Source organism: Elaeis guineensis, chromosome 9 (genome assembly GCF_000442705.2).
Source record: "Elaeis guineensis isolate ETL-2024a chromosome 9, EG11, whole genome shotgun sequence".
In the NCBI taxonomy this organism is placed as follows: Eukaryota; Viridiplantae; Streptophyta; class Magnoliopsida; order Arecales; family Arecaceae; genus Elaeis; species Elaeis guineensis.
In genome coordinates, this window is record NC_026001.2 from 16353767 (window position 1) to 16372570 (window position 18804).

Genomic DNA, 18804 nt, shown 5'->3' on the forward strand with positions numbered 1-18804 from the left:
GAACATAAAGGTGTTAATGATTATCTTTGTATGATTAGGATCACAAAATATGAAGCTTTCAATCCATGGGAGGCCTGGCACTTTATATCATGCAACACTTGAGGTTTACTAAGACTTTTTTGTCAGGTTAAAAATGAAAAGTTAAATAAGTCAATTATTGATCTCGATAATCCACTGTAATTGTGTAATCTGTTATGATTCTTGATGCTGTGATCGATCTTGGAGGTTGGATGGCTCTTGTAAAGCTAAATATCGGCTATTCCTGAGTTAGTAACTGTCGATCTTGGAATAACTTTCTTGTCGGTTTTTTATTTTTTAGCAAATCAAGTCTTTTAAAACATAACTTATTTTTGTACCAAAAAAAAAAAAAAAGTACTAATGTTCAAAGCTGCCTAGGGCATCAGACCTTTAAGAATTCGTCTCTGACATGAATATACAAGTCTATACCACCCCTAAATCATTTTGCTTGTGATTTGTTGGTGCCACATCCTAACCATGCATCCAATAATACGATGTTTATGGCTTAACAATGTTACAAAATCCAATATCCCAAATTCCACTCTTTAGTTTCTTCTTCTCCATTGGAAAAGAAATGTTACTCACTTGGTAGGTTGCAAGATGGGTACCATTTCAAATGGGGAAGGACAAGATGCTTCTTTCGAAATGGAAAATTTAATTAAATAATGAAGTGGGTTGAGCCTTGATGGCAATTATGCTTCTTAATTACCATAAGACCATCTTAACCTATTCATTTGAACTGATCTTAGACTTGTGCACTTATTTTGTTGCTCAGCACTTGCACATGCCATTCGGGCATCATTGCACGGCAAACAATTATGCAACAAAGTTCAATACTACTTTTACATATTTTTATAGTTTTGCGAAAGATTAGGGTTTAAGAGATTAATTAGATTCATTTAGATTATAATAAGAACTAGCTAGTAAAGATACTTCTACATATTCTTACCCAAAAAAAAAAAGGGATACTTCTACATATCATTTGTATCTCGAGGACTTAAAATTTCTCTTCTTTTGGTATGTCTCATGATGTGCAGTCTTCGTAACCAAAGCCTCAACCAGATGAAGAAGTTCCTAATCAACTATGGCTTTCTACGAGCACATGATAATTATGTTATCCTGCATGACTCCCTTTCTTTCTTTTATGATACCCTCTGTGCAAAAATGAGCTATGAGACCACGAACACTCATGTTGTCCATGTATCAACTTTACCAGATTCAGGTGTTTGTTTTTTTTTCTTTTTTTCCTTTTCTCATATGCATGGAAACTCCAAGTTTCATGCCACATCCATCTGAATTTTTTATGATTGGGTTATTATAAGCTTTTGTTCTCCTTACTTCATAATAGGATTATGTCAATCCAGGCCAATAGAAGTAGATTGCAGCCATCCTGGTGAACTCTTAAGACTAGATATGCAGCACAGCTATGCATTGATGACTGTTGTCACCTCTCATACTAGTAAATTATAATGCATACTTACAAAACTTCCGAATCATCCAGTAAACTCTTTGAATTCGTGAAGAAAAGAGATCTCCTAAAATTTCTATATGCTGACATGCTAGTGTTACATCCAGGGATTCTGTGAATTGTATGCAAGCTACGCTTGACTTGCTGAAAAATAAAATAAAATAAAATATATAGGTTCTGCATCAAGTAATGTCTTCTTTAATTCCTTTTTTTTTTTTTCCTTCATAATAAGTTGATTCTAATTAGACTAGATTCCACAAAAAAAATCGCCACCATGTGAATTCTTTTCAGAAAAATAGCTACTATGACCTGAAGATAAATAAATTAATAAGATGCTACTGTGACTGTATTGATGGTACAGAGTTGAGCCAGTTCTATTGGCACTTCAGAGTTGAGACAAGCAGCTCGGACCTTAAGAAATTAAATACAAACAACTACAAAACTTACTGGCCCAACTTGACTGCCTTCTCTCTCTCTTTTCACTTCTGACAAACTGCATCTGAATGCACCAAAACATTTGTTATTAACACCATCATTTTTACACTTTCTGTTGGTGCCTTTATATTTCTCTAAGAAACATTTGAAGAGTCCATTGTATGAATGGACTATAGAATGTCAAAGGACATCAATTTGTCATTATCTACTTATATCTTGACCTTCTACTGCTGTAATATAATTGAACAAAAGGTTCTTTTCGTAAAATTATATGTAGCAAAAATGTGACCACATAAATTTGGACAGAACAATTTATCCACGATAAGGATGAGGCGCTTTAGCGTAGACAGTTGCATATTCACCTCTCAGAGGCCACATGTTCTTTAACATTTCTATGGTTCTTTTTCATCAAAATAGATGGTTTGAGTCTCAATATTTTTTCCTTTTTTCTTTGCTTAATTATGAAATAATTATTTATAGTGGATATATGTTATATAATAGAGGGAGAGAACCGGAAATATGCAGCCCAAGGACTTGGTTGATTATTTTCACCTCCCCGTAGCGGATGCTGCTGAGGAGCTTGGCATATGTATTACTGCACTCAAGAAGATTTGTTGAAAACGTCGAATGCACTGATGGCCTCACCGAAAGGTCTCCCCTCTATCTCTCACGTCTGAATCCAGCATCTGGATTGAATATGCAATAGCCCCATATTCCTTAAAACAAGATCCTAAAAAATATTCGAGGCCTATCTTCTTATCAATACACAATTCTATCCTTCTTACTATTCCATTCTAAGCCTGATAGTATCTTCTAGGTCTAAAAAAATAAAAAGAAAGTGAGCTTTACGGATCTAGTAAGTTACCAACATCTCTGATGGATCAAGCATAATTTAAATTTTTTTTTAAATATATAATAATAGATATAAAAATCAATATAATTTGAATTTTCTAGACACACCGTGTAACAAGAATCTTTAAAAATCTCTCTCAGTCTTTATTGACTACGGCCACGATTAACCTCGTGACAAGTCTTAGAAAAGATTAGCCTCTAAATACAGAACATTCAATCCATCGATATGTACCAATGATCAGCCCCAGCTACGCCCAAGAAGGAACTGGCTCTAATTACACAGTCACGATTAGCGCTGTGACTGTTGTGTAAGATTCCAGCACATATTCGGTGAGATCCAGAGAGAGGTTGGTAATCGAAGGAGAATCGGTGAGACTCTGAAAAAGATTGATAGCCGAAGAAAACTTGGTGAGACTTTGGAGAGAATGGTAGCCGAAGGGATTTGGTGAGACTTAGGCTGGGGTTGGTAGCCGAAGGAAGGTTAATGTATTGACAATAATTATGGAGATCGACAAGGAGGGTCGACTGATGCCTGGTTGATAAGATTAAATGGATCTAACCACTTAGCCCGCTGGTTGAGGGTGATCTAGCTTGATGCTGGTCAACTCAAATGTCAAACCCCTGTGCCTAGTGGATAAAAGCTAATAAACCCCATCTCCCAATGGGCATTTGTTTTATGGGAGTTGGTTAAGGGCTTCGATCCTAACAGTTGGTATTAGAGTGAGGTTGCAAGTTCGAAATCCGACAGGCTCCTAGAGTGTTAAAAAAAATATCACTGGGGATCCAGCTTGCTGGTTAAGGGTGATCTAGCTTGATGCAGATCAACTCAGGTATGAAAAAAATATCACTGGAGATCTAGCTTGCTGGTTAAGGGTGATCTAGCTTGATGCGGATCAACTCAGGTATGAAGATCCTGTGCCTATGGATAAAGACTAATAAATCCCACCTCCCAATGAAAATTTACCTTTTGGAAAGTTGGTTAGGGACTACGGTCCTAACAGTGATAAGGCAAAGAGATTAGTCCTAAAATAAGAAATACATGATGCATCAGTATACGCCAGAAATCAGCTCTGACTGGCTAGGTCTAGTAGGACTAACTTTGCTAGCAATTAGTTCCGACTGGCTAGGCCCAGGAGAAATATATTTCATATGTATGGCCATCGATTAATTTCGTTGGCTAGATCTAGATCATAGTCTAACTAGAGAATTTTTTCTCATAATTCTACTATAACTAATTTTTCATAGATGATCATACTTATTTTTAAAACAATATCAACTTAAATTTTTACATCTCCGAAAAGAGCAATAACATAGTTTTTATTCAAAAATTCATGCAAAGATGAATATGTATAATTTTCTTCTAAAAATCATGCAATATTAAAATAAAAAATCATCGTTTTCCAAATTTTGTATTAGATGATATCATACTTGATCCCATATTTTTAAATTATTTTTCAAACATACATACATACTTTTAGACTTTAATAATTTTTAAATATTTTTTTATAAAATCTAATTTTTAAACATATAAATATGTATAAAAATAAATCTGGATATAAAAGAAAACTTACTATCAGTCGAATCCAAAAGTCACAATTTTTGGCACATGACCTGATCCTCAGATCTGGTGCTCTTCAGACAATAAAGGCTCTAATCAAATAAATTATCAAGGCTATTAGTCTTTAATTAAGAAAAATTAGATGAAAGAAAAAAGGAGGATCCCGATTTGACTCCGAACTAGGTTAGGATTGTGTCGATTTACAGGTTAGATTTATATGGTTCGATTTGACCTAAACTCAATTGGATTGGGTCTAATCAGCAGGTTAGGTTTACTAAAAAATTGAGTCCCTCTCTCTCTCTCTTCCTCTTTCTTTCTTATTTTTCTTTCTCTATTTCTCTCTCTCTCTTTCTTTCTTCCTAGACCAAATCCTCCATGGGAGAGATAAGATGGATGAGGGGGTGGGATTGGTGGCGGCACAGTGGCGGTCCAGCTAGCAGCAATAGGGTAGCTAAGAAAAAGAAAAAATAAGCACTGCCCCCTTTGCCATGGTAGCAGCATCCAGGTCCAAGAAATAAAGAAAAGAGAGAGGAGGAGGCTCATCAGCGGCGACGACGATGATGGGGGTTGCTATCGGCAGGGAGAGTCCAATGAGTATCACATCTAAAAGCTCTCAAAACAGAAAAAATAGAAAAAATTAGGATTTTAAAGAGGCGGCACCGCTTTAGTGGGGCAGCACGATAGCCGTCGAGGGTGGGGAAGAGGGAGTTGTGGTGGTGGAATCAACCTAGGGGTTTTTAAAAGAAGAGGGTCGGAAGAGGATAAACTTGATTTATCTTCGGATGAGGTTGGATCTCAGTGACGTAGTCAATGCAAACTCTCCTACTGGCGCTCATCTCGAGTCAGGTTGCCCTTGCAGCCTTATCTTTACCCCATGACCATGGATTAGCAGGGGACATAGTTCTCTGTTTCATTTGAACTCATCTTCTCCCCCCGCCTCTATTTTTTTTTGTTTGAGAAGTTCTGGTGAAGTCGACAAGCCCTTGCCAACTTCACATTGAACCAGGTCCAAAGCGATCAGTTCTCATAGTTTTCCTCCTTACAAAAATTTTATTCTCAAAATTTGAGAAATCTAAATCTTTTGAAGTTAAAGATGCTCAACCCAAAAATTTACATATACCAATTTCTCTGGCTTTAGTATTTCTATCAAACCAAACGCATGATCACATTACTAAAATGCTCGCAAGTAATTTGTCCTCTTGGGTCAACTACAATGCTTATATACATTTCTATATTAAAGCACAGATTCTTTCTAAGAATACTGCACAATTTAGCACCTCCAAGTCAATTTTGAAAATTTTTTATCTTTTTGATATACAATCAAAGATTTCGTATCTCCTTGATCAAAATCAGTGCAATTAAAAATTTTCTATCGCATTTAAGATTAAGATATAGACTAATAAAATCTGCAGTATTAATCAAGTGACTAGGACTCTGAGATTGAGATAAATGTATGCTCATTTAAGATTGAGTTGAGATCAATTGGACGCAAAAACCACACTTCAAGATCAATTATTAAAATCAATTGTATTTGAAACAGAGTTTGAGAAGTTTCAATGAAGCTGGTAGGGCTTGCCAACTTCATGTTCAATCGGATCCAAAGAGACTGGTTCACACACATACACACACACACACACACTCTCTAAATGTCTCTAAACTCCATAGCTCATAAGACCATATTTGATTTTATGAACACATATCAAGCTGGAATTATTCCTTCTAACAAAACCTAGTTTTAGAGATGAGGCAGATCAAAAGCATAGACAAGAGGATCTCAACCAACAATGTTGGCACGCTAAAGCTGGTGTAGCTAAAAGTTGAGATTGAGAGGCTCAAGGTTGAAAGGGCTCGGATTTGTGCTGGTCTACCACCATAGGTTGGCATGGGAAAACATCATGTATCTAAATCAAAATTTGATGCATGAATAGGTTCTATATACCTTGGGCATTTGGTCACTCTAGAGTGGAATTGGTATTGTCTATGGACACTCTGACATGGTCATTACTGTAATAAATATGAGGAAGAAGTGCTTTCTTTTGTTTGTTTTGTATAGATGCTGTTTTTTGTTTTTCCTTCTCATCTTTAAAATGCTATAACCATAAGCAAATACATGTCCTTAGGTCCATTTAATCAACTAGGTAGGAGTAAAGCCATGCATATTATATGAAGTATAGTGGATAAAGTTTTGAAGAAATTTTAGGGGAGGTGAGTATCCCAATTATTTATCTTATACAACTTCTATAAAAGAGTAGAACCTGAAAACACTATTATTCTCTAGCCACAAGCTCAATGACTGACTTATTCTAAAGTATCGCATGACCTTTAAATGTTTCACATTCTCTGGGAAACACATCTCTTGACATTTAGGACTCTTTTCAAGAAATGTCAATGTTCCAAGCAAGAGCATTGTAATTTCTATGGACATGCTCATCTGTCTGAGTATGGTGCCATGTAATGTGTTGGTCTTCCTCACCAAGCTATGCATAAGCAAATGATCAGTTGGCTTCAGAAGGGCAAGACAGATGGCAAGGCTGTTATTATGCACATACAATAATTTAGGCAAGTCTGCATACATGCAGCAAGAATCTGATCATCCATGTAGCTCCCAAGATAGAAGCAGATAAGAGTATGTAATTAGGTTGTTTTTCCTTACATTATGCTACAAAGCCATACTAATTTGATGCTAAAGTTTTCTAATACAATTTGTGGTCTATTTGAGTAATCCAGCAGGATTGGTCTAAATTTCTTATTGTATTCGCAGATCGAGCAGCTTATGTAGATATGACCCATATCAACCCAACACTCTCTTAGTCTAACTGTGTCGAAAGAAAAAGGATCCATGGAGGTCTTTTTTTTTCCTTCCATGGAATTCGGACCGGGTGTGGGGGTTGATATGAGCCATATTCAAATAGGCTGAATGGGCTGTTCAATCCATGCATTTAATAGGAACCCAGTCTAATATTGTTAGATTACCCAAATAGGCCTTACTTGCTAAGATTATAGAAAGCACTGACAGGGAGTTTCTTGCCTCTTGCTGAAGACTATCAGATTATAATATGGAGGACCATGCTTGGCTACATCTTTTTTGACTGCTTAAATTGAGACAAGATAGTTATTATATGCATAATTGGAATCTAGACCAGCACAAGGTGCTTGCAAGATGAGGCAAAGCTTTATATAGAACCTTGTAGTTGGCCTGTCAACATTCCTGGCATATCCCCCTTGGAGATATGGGTTGATCCCTAAAGTGGATAAAAGCAATTGGAGCACTAGAAAAGCCACCATGACACCTGAAGCTCTACTTTTCAATAATGTAATATAATACCCAACTTATAGACAAACTTGGCAGCTCCATAACTCACTACATCAGAAATGCAACAATCAACAAGTTGATTGGCTGACAAGTTCAACAAAAGCAAACATAATTTGTGGTATGCTTTTGATTAGCTAACTATGTGCACACACACACACATATTGATAAGAAACTTTTGTTGGTAATAGGCTATACAGCATGGGATAACGCTCTTCCAATACCTCCTTTTTTTTTTTTTTGGTGAACTTGGATGTATTAAACTTGTCTAATAAGAATACATCTGCGTGAATCAAAAATTGTAATATGTAAAAAATCTAAAGGAATATCCAATGTAGTAGTCCAATAAGTAGTTACCTTATGATTAGCTATATCCAACACCATCCAATTAGCTGTACTATTAATTTTGAGAAACTAGAGAAGATGATGGCTCCCCAAAAAAAATAAATCATCTGATAGGATGTAGAAATTGCTTGACACTTTCACTACCATATCAAATCTTGATAAAGGTCAGAATCAGTCCAAATCAGCCAATACAACCATCAACTTACCCTCAATTAATTAGCTAACTCCATCAAGTTTAGGGCCATGAGCAAAGCTAAACTAGATGCAGGAAATATCTACCAAGGATTTTAAATAAAAGAATAATTCTTGGATTCTACCGAGTTGCTGGTTGACTGTCACAGATCAGGGGAGTCTTTTCCCTTTTTTTTTTTTTGAAAAAAACCAGCAATAAAAAATATTTAAAAGAAAAAAGCTCCATGGCCATCTATCATGGCCATCATCTGTTGATGGAGGCCCCCCCTCTTTCCCCTAATACCAGTCAAGTGCTCGCACGTGCCCCATCCCTCCCGACCGCACGCCACAGCCTCGCTTCCACTCTTTCTCTCCCCTCCCCATTTATCCTCTCTCTCTTCCTCCCCTCCCCGGACCCCGGAGGCCGCCCGTTCGCCCGCCGGCGAGCGCTCCCGCCGCCGCATCTGCGGCGAGTGTACTCTTTCTGCCCTTTTTTGTCGATAACTGATCCAAGGTGCGATTTTTAGACCCTTTACCATGCCTTTCTTCAAGTCAAAAGAGTGATTTTTATCCTTCGCCACGCCGCCGGTTGCGGGTAGCTAGGGTTTATGTAGTATAAGAGTCATACTGCTCTTTGAGTTGGAGGATTGGATCTTTTCTTCCCATTTTGGTTGGGTTTAAAGCTATTGCAATGCTAATGTGCTTATTTGTTTATATCTTATATATTTGATCATATTATGAGTTGATTTTGGATTCATTTCTTTGAAATTGTCGAATTTATCATGCATCAATGGAATTCTGTGGGTAGATCTGTGGTTTAGGTTCATATTGTAGGGTTTATGTGCCACCCATTAGAAAGCTGTCACCTTGAGCAGGTTCCTATTCTTGTCGACCCCCTGCTCCTTGGGACAATGTCAATTCTCTGCAGGGTACTAGTGACTGCAGGTCTTGCTTAAGGCTACTTGGTTGTTGATTCACTGTCGTTGCCAAGATAACTAGGTTGGTGCCTGGCAAAGAGAACTGATTCATTTGAAATTGGCTTTGACGATTGCATTCGAGAATGAGGTATCTTGGTTTCGACAATTGCATTTTGGAAAATGCTTCTCACTTTGCGGAGGAGGAACATGCAAATGATAGCTAAGTTTCTCTATTCTGCTTCAAGTCACCTCACTTCTCCTTTTGTTGCACCACTAACTCCTGTTTGGAACAAACTCACTAAGATTAATTTGTAAAGGAAAATAAAAGATAATAAATTGACTTTTTAACCGACCAGACCAACTTTCTCTGGATTGACCATCGAGGATGATTTTCCTAGCACATGAAGGAAAATGAAGTCCTTGTACTTAATAACTAATTTTTAATTTTCTTTTAGCCGTTATTTGCTTTGTGTTGATCCTTTGCCTAGTTTCTGTATGTTTTTTCTTTCCTTAAAGCTACCAAGTATACAACTAGTAACTTCTGGTCGGATGTAGGCCATAGTTGGAGAGATGATTGCCTCAAACTTAAAAGTGTGGAGAATTGGTTGAGCTGCTTGCTGGTAGGTTGCTTTTTTGGTGTGCACAAGAAAGTATCGTCTTTTGAAAAATGTTCAAACTTGTTGCTGAGATATGTATTGAAACATGAGGAAAATCTCTTGCATTGCAAAACCAAACTTCATGACAATTGGGATGTTAGGATGGTCATAGCTATAATTAAAATCTGGCTGTTAAGTGGATATGAAGGTTCTTTCCTTCATATGGATTGTAAAAAGAGGTCTACTGGGAGCATCGATCTAGATTAATTGCTTGGGGTGCCATATTATGCGTGTATAGATCTCTAAACCTTGCTTCGTCATATACAATTTCTCCTTCAACTTGATTTCAGGAGGCAGTGAATCATATAGGAGATTCTGTGAAAGATGTTACATGCATATCCATAGTTAGACTGTGTGCCATAAGTATATCATATGTAGATTAGGTGAGAGATCCGCTACTTGATATGTGTAACTTCATTGGGGGGAACCTAAAATACTATAAAAGCAAATTAAGGCATTGTTATCAGATCTAGCAGATAGGCCCAAGTAAGAGTATATTCAAGATGTGAGTTTGTCATGCTCAATGAAAATATAAATAATAACATGACTTCATATTACTCTATTTTCTGTTCCATGAGCAAAGAAAGCACATAAGGTTGGCTGTTAGTCTGTTACTCTGCTGAAGAGAAGACGAAAAGGATATAAACAAATAGTTATTCAGAAAGTAAGGGCTCAAAATTAATTGGCTGATGTTCTCTGATTGGCTTTCTTAGAAATTCTCAGCATCAGTTATATGTTCCCAGGAGGGCATAATTGATATATGTTCCCCAGCTTCATGAGGAGTTTGAAAACTTGGTTAATATGTTATTTCAAGGTTTAAATAACTGTCAGACTTGTCCCCTTGTAAGAGCCTCATAAATTGTCAACTCCATGTAGAGTATCAGCCTTTTGTCCATAAAACATTTAATGTTTACTTTGATAGTTCAGGGAAAAGAGGGTACATTCTTCTTAATCAAACCCAATGAAGCACCTGATTTTTCCTCACATCCCTTTTTTCTCTTTTATCCTAAATTTTCTCACTTGTTATTTGCTTCATCTTCTCCATCTCGTCCTTTTTCTTCTTTTCTTTCTCCTTTTCTTTGTTACTTTCTGTCTGTTAGGGGCTGAGAACCACAGCTGTGGGACTGCTTGTACTGAAACATCCTCTGTTTATAACCTAGTCCCCTAAGAAGTATGACATATTAAAATTAGTAAAAGTAGTCACTCTATGGTATTATGATCATCATAGTTTGGTAAGTATATCACATTCAGATCACAGTCACATTCCATTTGCTCTATGTCCAACTATTGTTTCTTTTCCCACACCCTCTTTTCAGGTGAGAATGTTATATTGATACCTTGCAATTTTGAATTATTTAAAGACCATACTACTTTGTTAATTTCAAAGAACTATCAATATTGTTTTATTGATTTCTACTCTTTTTTTGAAGTTATTGACTATAAGATATACGATAAATGTCATTGATTTATGTATCGCTTGCCTTCCAATGGCTTAAATTTGTCAATTTTTGGCCTACTCTCATAGCATAAGATAATGCTACATTTTTGTCTCAATGAAGCAAATTCTGAGGACTTGGAACTTTTTCATGAATGGGTCTTAGAACTTTTAAGCATTCTGTCTGTCTCATTGACATTTAAAGATTTCAGTTTTTGTTAAATAGCTGCATGGATGTTAAACAGAGTGGCTACTGCAGGAGAATGGTGAGAGGAAGAGATGCTTGTTGGGAGCACTGTGTCTTGGTTGATGCTACAAGACAGAAAGTTAGGTGTAACTATTGCCATCGTGAGTTCAGTGGAGGGGTTTACAGGATGAAGTTTCATCTGGCTCAGATTAAAAACAAAGACATAGTCCCATGTACTGAAGTTCCAGATGAGGTAAGAGATTTAATACACAGCATTTTAAGCACTCCACGAAACAAGAAAGCTTCCAAGAAGCCAAAGATTGATCGGGCGCAGAATGGTCCCCAAAATAGTTCCTCTGCTAGTAGTGGTTTCCATGCCAATAACGCTAGATCTAGCGGACAACATGGAAGCACCTGCCCATCCTTGTTACTGCCGCGCCCTTCGCCAAGTACACAGCCCCCACTAGATGATGCTCAAAAGCAAAAGCATGATAATGCTGATAAGAAAATAGCTCTGTTTTTCTTTCACAACTCTATTCCCTTTAGTGCATCTAAATCTATTCAGTATCAGGCAATGGTTGATGCAATAGCAGAATGTGGGGTGGGCTATAAAGCACCAACTTATGAGGGGTTGAGATCAACTCATTTAGAAAAAGCAAAAAGTGAAATAAATGACAACCACAAAAAACTAAGAGATGATTGGAGAGAAACAGGTTGCACCATTTTCTCTGACAGTTGGTCTGACGGGAGGTCCAAATCACTTTTAGTTTTTTCCGTTGCGTCACCTAAAGGGACCCAATTTCTAAAATCAGTTGATATCTCATCCCATGCAGATGATGCTTATTACTTGTTCGAGTTACTTGATTCTGTTATCATGGATGTTGGTGTGGAAAATGTGGTGCAAGTCATAACAGATAGTGCAACCAGCTATGCTTGCACTGGAGGGCTTCTGTTAAAGAAGTATCCTTCATTATTTTTGTCTCCATGTGCTTCATATTGTATAGAGAAGATGTTGGAGGATATCAGTAAGCAGGACTGGATGGGTACAGTCTTGGAGGAGGCCAGGACCATAGCAAGGTATATATACAGTCATGACTGGATATTGAATATGATGAGAAAGTTCACCGGAGGAAAGGAACTAATCCGGCCAAAGCTTACAAGATTTGCAACCCATTTTCTTACCTTACGATCCATCATGATTCAAGAAGATAATCTGAAGCACATGTTTTCTCATGCTGATTGGTTGTCATCTGTATACAGTAGAAGACCTGATGCACAAGCAATCAGATCGTTATTATTTCTAGAAAGATTTTGGAAATCAGCACGTGAAGCTGTTAGCGTGTGTGAGCCTCTTCTTAAAATTTTGAGGGTTGTAGATGGTGATATGCCAGCTATGGGATACATATATGAAGGTATAGAAAGGGCAAAATTGGCAATCAAGATATTTTATAAGGGGTGTGAAGAGAAATATTTGCCAATTTTGGAGATAATCGAGAGAAGATGGAGTGTGCAACCTCATTCTCATCTACATGCAGCTGCAGCTTTCCTTAACCCTTCAATCTTCTATAATCCAAATTTTAAGTTTGACGCAAATATTAGAAATGGTTTTCATGCAGCTATGTGGAAAATGTTTCCTGAAGAGAAAGATAAAATTGAACTTACTAAAGAGCAGCCTGTATATTTAAATGCGCAAGGTGCTCTTGGGAGTGAATTTGCTATCATGGGAAGGACATTGAATGCACCAGGTATGTTCACCAATTGTTTGGTCGATACCATTTTTATTGAGCTTTAATTGACCTACTTAGTGAACATCTTGCATGCATAAATGCATAAACATACTATTCAACCTCTTGGTCTTTCATGTACTCCCAGGTGATTGGTGGGCTGCATATGGTTATGAGATTCCCATAATGCAGAGGGCTGCAATGCGGATACTAAGCCAGCCTTGCAGTTCATGCTGGTTCAAGTGGAACTGGAGCACTTTTGAGAACTTGCATACAAAGAAACGTAACAAGATGGAATTAGAAAAGCTGAGTGATTTAGTGTTTGTGCATTGCAATCTTCGATTACAGGCCATCAGTCAAAATAGGGATGGAAAGTGTAAACCTGTTATATATGATGAAATAGATGTAAGTTCTGAGTGGCCAACAGAGTCTGAATCTTCATCACTTCTGTTAGATGATTCATGGTTAGACGATTTACCATTTGATTGCAGAAGTACCTCTTCAACTTATGAATAATTTGGAAAGAACTATGGAATTCAAGCAGGAAGAATTTGCACACTTTGGAAGTATGTGGTAAATGATCCATGGCACATGGTTCCTAAATTCAATATCATGAAAAATCACCAATTAATTAATCACATTGTAGTTTATGTTCATCTCTTTCCTATGTTTTCCATAGTCAAATTGAATAGACGTCCATGGTTGTTGTACAGTTGGGGTCTCCTGCGTATCCAAAATTCTATGGATATCTGAGTATTTCAGTTTAGAAAAGTGCACCCTACCAGTTGGAGATTTTTTTTTTCAAAACCTTCGTTACCTGTCTGATACATGTCATCTGGGCTATTTATATGTAAATAACCAGAGACAAATTTCATTCCTTCTTGCCTATTATAAAAAAAATGATTTTCAATCGGATATTCTGATTGGTGAACATGCACACCAAATATTTGGTATAAGTGGTTTCCAAAATTTAGGTGGCAAATAACTAGTGCCTCAACTTTTTAATTTTCATGTTAGAAGGAAAACAATGTCTGGCTCATCTTTCCTTGTCAGGTTGCTTATTTATTTAAACAGCACCTTGTCCTACTTATTCTTGCATATTTATCTGTAGTCTGTAGCATATTGTTGATTGCAGGGTAATCAAATGCAAATGTTTCTCTCTTTTTTCCCCCATTTCCCCCTTTCTTTTCATGCATAATGCATCAAACTTTTTTGGTGTTGGTGCACATGCGCATGTAGTAATTGCCCATACATTGATTTTCGAAAGATTACATCTCTATTATTAAATGCAGTTCCAGCTGCATGTATGGAACTCACGAAACACCTTAAACTTCACTAAGGTTGCAGGTGTTAGTCTGTAATAACCATGGTCAGTACGTCTGTACTTAGCTGCTCATGCATGTAACCTGTATTACAGTTTTGTGTCAGAAACAGCTAAACATTATAAGGCTCATGGGGCTTAACTCTGGTTCAGTGATATTCACCGAATTTTGGATTTATATGCTTCTTGTCAGCTTACCTATTCTGTTGCCTATCACTTCATATCACTGAGAATGATGTCCATTTATGTGTTGTGGAGGGTCATGAATATGGTCAGATGTTAACCACTTTTTGTTCGTGTTATATCAATCAATGTCATGTTTCTACATAACAAGCCTTGTCATTTCTAAATATCACTCTTAAAGTTCTATATCATTATGTCCATTCCTTAATATCAGGGATCATTATCATTGCCCTTATAATATTTAGGTACTTTTCACATTGTATGAAATACTTAAAGTGTGATATAAAGTCTCAATTTTGTATTGGAAGATCCTGTTATGCAAGGAAGGTTAGTTTTCTTGATTAATTCTTATACTCCATTTCATCTCATGTCTTTCTGCTAAAAAATTTTGCATTCTTTTTTGTTTTGGAAATGTTTCTACCTTCATATTTCCTGTTCTCTTCAACTACTTTTTTGTTTGTTTTAACGCTCATACTATTTATTCTCCTTGTTTAGCCTTTGGTGACTCATGATCGTTATGTTCTTAATTCATTCCTCAGCATTAATGCATTTAATTTTGTAGAAATTGATTTCACATTACCCTTAATTTCTGGTTAATAATTTTGAATGAGAGTACTTCATCTCCTTTAATTCAGCCTACTTGCTTGGATCATGTGTCTTAGCAACCATTATCTAATATTTTGAGCAACTACTTTGTCTTATACCCAAGAACTTTTATTCTTTATTTTGCTGAGGATATTTCAATTAGAAAATTGATTGCGTTATTGTTTTGGTGATTGAGGCTTACTTTTTTGTCATTTGAATGCTGTGGATTACTGATATGATTTTCCTGATATGGTGGTAACTTTATAAAAATTTGGAGTCACATGATCTACAGGGAATCTTATGAAAAATAAATATTCAAGCCAAAAGTATGGAGGAAAATAGAAATTTGGCTTCCTGTTTAGAAACAGAAGGCTGCCTATGGTAGAGGAAAGAATGCTGATGCACTAATTTGATCTGTGTGAATCATGTGACAGTAAAATTGAGAAATCTCAATGCTGGTGATGACCTAGAAGACTTGTAGGGCCTAAAGCCAAATAATTAAATTACTTGAAGATTTCTTACTCGTGCATCAAATGATCATAAATAAGGTGACTTTTTTAAAAGAGGGGTTTGTGTGTGTCTGTGTTATGTATTCATTTATTCATAGTTAAAATTGTTTGAGATAATTGTGGCTTAGAAGTAAATGAACTCATTTATTTCTGGTCTATGTGCTTGAAATGTTTTTATCATTATTGTTTTTGTGAATTCTCAGCTGTACGCATCATTGTTCTTTTACCTAGTTCTACTAGAAGCATCCATTATATGGTCAGTTGATGCATCTATAAGAAGTCTCCAAAACATTTTGGTATGTGACTTGCTGCGGGTTATCATCATTAGTTTGGATTTAAAAATTTTGTGTAACTCATCCTGTTAATTGACAATGAAGGAATGCATAGTTATGGGAATTATGTTTAAACTTTATTTTGTTGGCTTATATATTAATAAATGCTCTAAATCTAACTTAATTCTTTTGCTCCTGCCAATTCCAAAGATGCAAGTCGAGTTGATGACTTATCATAAATCAGAAACACCAAAAAATGATTTTTTTTGTAAAAAAAGTGTATAAATTAAAACAGTCTTGAAAGTATTATTAACCTTCAAAAGGATGTAATCTAAATTTGCTTAGTTGCTTAAAATTCTTCTTTCACTTATATATTTCTGTTTTAAACTTTAGCCATTTTTGGGTTCATCTGATGGCTGAGGCATCTCGGGTGCATTTGGTTTGCAATTGAAATAAAAATTAGAATATATTGGAATGAAAATCAGAATGACTATATCCTCTAACATGCAGATTTTTGTGTTGGAGTAGGTGATTTTTAACATGCAGATTTTTTTCATCTCATGAAAACTATATAGCGGAATGGTAAGATTAAAATAATTTTTATTCTAGACATGTTTGGATCTAATCCTATAATCATCTAGAGATCTTTTCAAGGATGCAATGAAATAAATACCAGATCGGATTTTAAGGGGAGGGTAGAATCTATACCTGAATCGCTTCTTTGTTTCTTTAAGATTCGGATTTGGGATGTCTATGGTTCTGATTTAGCCATACAGATGTCCGGTCTCTATAGGTATCTATCAGAATCAATCTTGGATCTTTCTTTTTTTGTAGATTCATCTTCTCCAAGATGAATTTTAGTTTTTTGGTTTTTTGATCAACACTTGATCTTCTTCTTTTCGCAATCTCAATATTTGAACTGCAGTCTTTCTTTTTTCTTGGCGTAGACTAGATTGTCCAATTACGTTGGGCTTGTGGAGATGTGGGATGCCCAATCCTTGGGCATTGGATAGAGAGGAAAGGAAGAGGAGGGCTTGGACACAAGGAGGGGGTTTGAATCTGAATTCTTAATTATTAAAATCTTAGGGGAAGAGCATCTTAAATAGAGCTCTTAGTGGAGTCCAAATCAAACTCCAATCAAGGTTAAGAGGCAAGTCCTTATCTCATAAAGTTTCTTTCTCCTTTTGGTGATTTTCTTTCTAAAAAAATCAAGCCCAATTGGAAAGGCTCACGCCCAACAAGGAAAGCAGAGGTTTGGTGCCCCTCTGACTCATCTTATGCGCACAAGAGAGGGGGCGCACGCCCTCTCTCTTTCTCTCTACGCAAATAAGAGAGAGGGGTGTGTGCCTCTCTCTTTCTCCATGGTAATTCCAAGGGGCATGCATCCCTTCTAAATCTCATCCAGAGATGGCGTGCGCCTCACTCATCCTACCTTTTATTCCATACCAAAATAGGAAGTTTCTAGGGAGAAAAATAAGGAAGGTTTGCACTTCTTAATTGGCTTGATTTAATTCTCTTGGGGCGCCCAACGTGGTTCCTCTTAAATCCAAATCCAAATAGAATTAGATTATGTTCAAGGCTAATGATTGACTTGATCTAATCCTTATCCAATAAGAAATTCAAGTTCAAAGAAGAATTGGATTTAACCATGTGCTAGAATGATTCTCCTAAATTCAATAGGATTTCATCAAATTCTAATCCAATTGAAACTTCACAAGTCCAATTGGTTAATCCAAGATTAAATTCCTTAATATGTGATCCCATATGTTCAATTCTGTCTGGTAGTGAGACATACCATGATCTCCATCATAATATATGTTGCTGCTTGTTTCAGCTGAAGTCGGAAGGTGGGCGACTGGACCTTGTATAGTAGTGCTGGAGTGACCTGCAAAATAAAATCAGGACTGGAGGTTTTTACTCCAGTGAGGATCATCCGATGCTCAAATCAGAAATCAAAGAACAATGAAAGCAGCAACTGGTTCTTTGAGAGGGGTTACTTATCTGGATCCTCGGAGCTTTAGTTATTTATAGAGGATATGGCCGAATAATTATGGGAACGTACGATTCTGAGGTTGACGGACTGTTGGATGTGATGTTAGTGGGTGAGATATTCTAGCTCTTATTGCTCCCGCGAGATATGAAGAGTTAGTTATGTCCGAACTTATCCACTTAGGATGAATAACTACTGCACGTACTAGAAAATTGACTATCCGAGGTAATGGAGGAAGCTCACATGCCAGATGAGCCACACATCAGACTGGATATAAATAGTTCAGCTCCACATACTTTAGCCTGATGGTTGAATCGGTAACCACGAAGATAGCTCATTGACCTAAGGTATCCATGATAATACACTGATCTGAGGTATCCATGATACCATTGTAACACTATCTCTTACTCTTGAGTTTGAGAATCAGACGAAAGGAGTGCCTCTGAAGTCGTATCTCGGATCTGGGGATGCGCACTCTCATGCTTTCACATGTATCTCTAGCATTTGAAATTGATAACGTCAGTCTGACGGACAGGGCTTGTTGCGAATGGTCGTGATTGATGGGATCACTCATATGATGGTTTTTTCGAAAATTTAATTTTTTTAGCGACGGCTCTCTATCTTCTCCTTCGCTCTTTTTTAAATTTGCTTTTTGGATGCACTAAGAAGACGACTACAATGTCCTTCGCTTCAGATTCTCGTTGCAACTCTTAAGGACAGGATGAACCTAGAGCTCTTGAGGAAGCTTGAACTGACATCGGCCCGGAAGAGGAAGGCTAAAGTTCTATTCGTTGGTCCTTCGGCTCTAGTAGGTGGCGATGTTAAGGTTCCGACCACTGAATCAACTACTGTGGCCATGGGAGATGAA

General features: G+C 36.8%; 1 protein-coding gene and 1 pseudogene across 2 annotated transcripts; both read left to right on the forward strand.

Annotated features, from left to right (window-relative positions):
- Positions 1–1044: 1044 nt before the first annotated feature.
- Positions 1045–6207, forward strand: LOC140851469 (uncharacterized; annotated as a pseudogene).
- A 2241-nt stretch (positions 6208–8448) lies between these two features.
- Positions 8449–13645, forward strand: LOC105051430 (uncharacterized). 2 transcript variants are annotated; one of them, XM_010931881.3, is made up of 3 exons: positions 8449–8671; positions 11411–13097; positions 13225–13645. In XM_010931881.3, the coding sequence occupies exons 2-3, from the start codon at positions 11429–11431 to the stop codon at positions 13590–13592; spliced, it is 2037 nt and encodes a 678-aa protein (XP_010930183.1). In that variant the 5' UTR covers positions 8449–8671; positions 11411–11428; the 3' UTR covers positions 13593–13645. The 2 variants fall into 2 exon arrangements, with proteins under 2 accessions (XP_010930183.1, XP_010930182.1); XM_010931880.4 differs by having other exon boundaries at positions 11425–13097.
- The last annotated feature ends 5159 nt before the right edge of the window (positions 13646–18804 follow it).

Bases quoted from the DNA above. Each gene is read 5' to 3' on its own strand.
- LOC105051430 (XM_010931881.3), top strand. From the start codon at position 11,429: ATGGTGAGAGGAAGAGATGCTTGTTGGGAGCACTGTGTCTTGGTTGAT. The intron at 13,098-13,224 runs GTATGTTCACCA...ATGTACTCCCAG, and splicing joins AAGGACATTGAATGCACCAG to GTGATTGGTGGGCTGCATAT.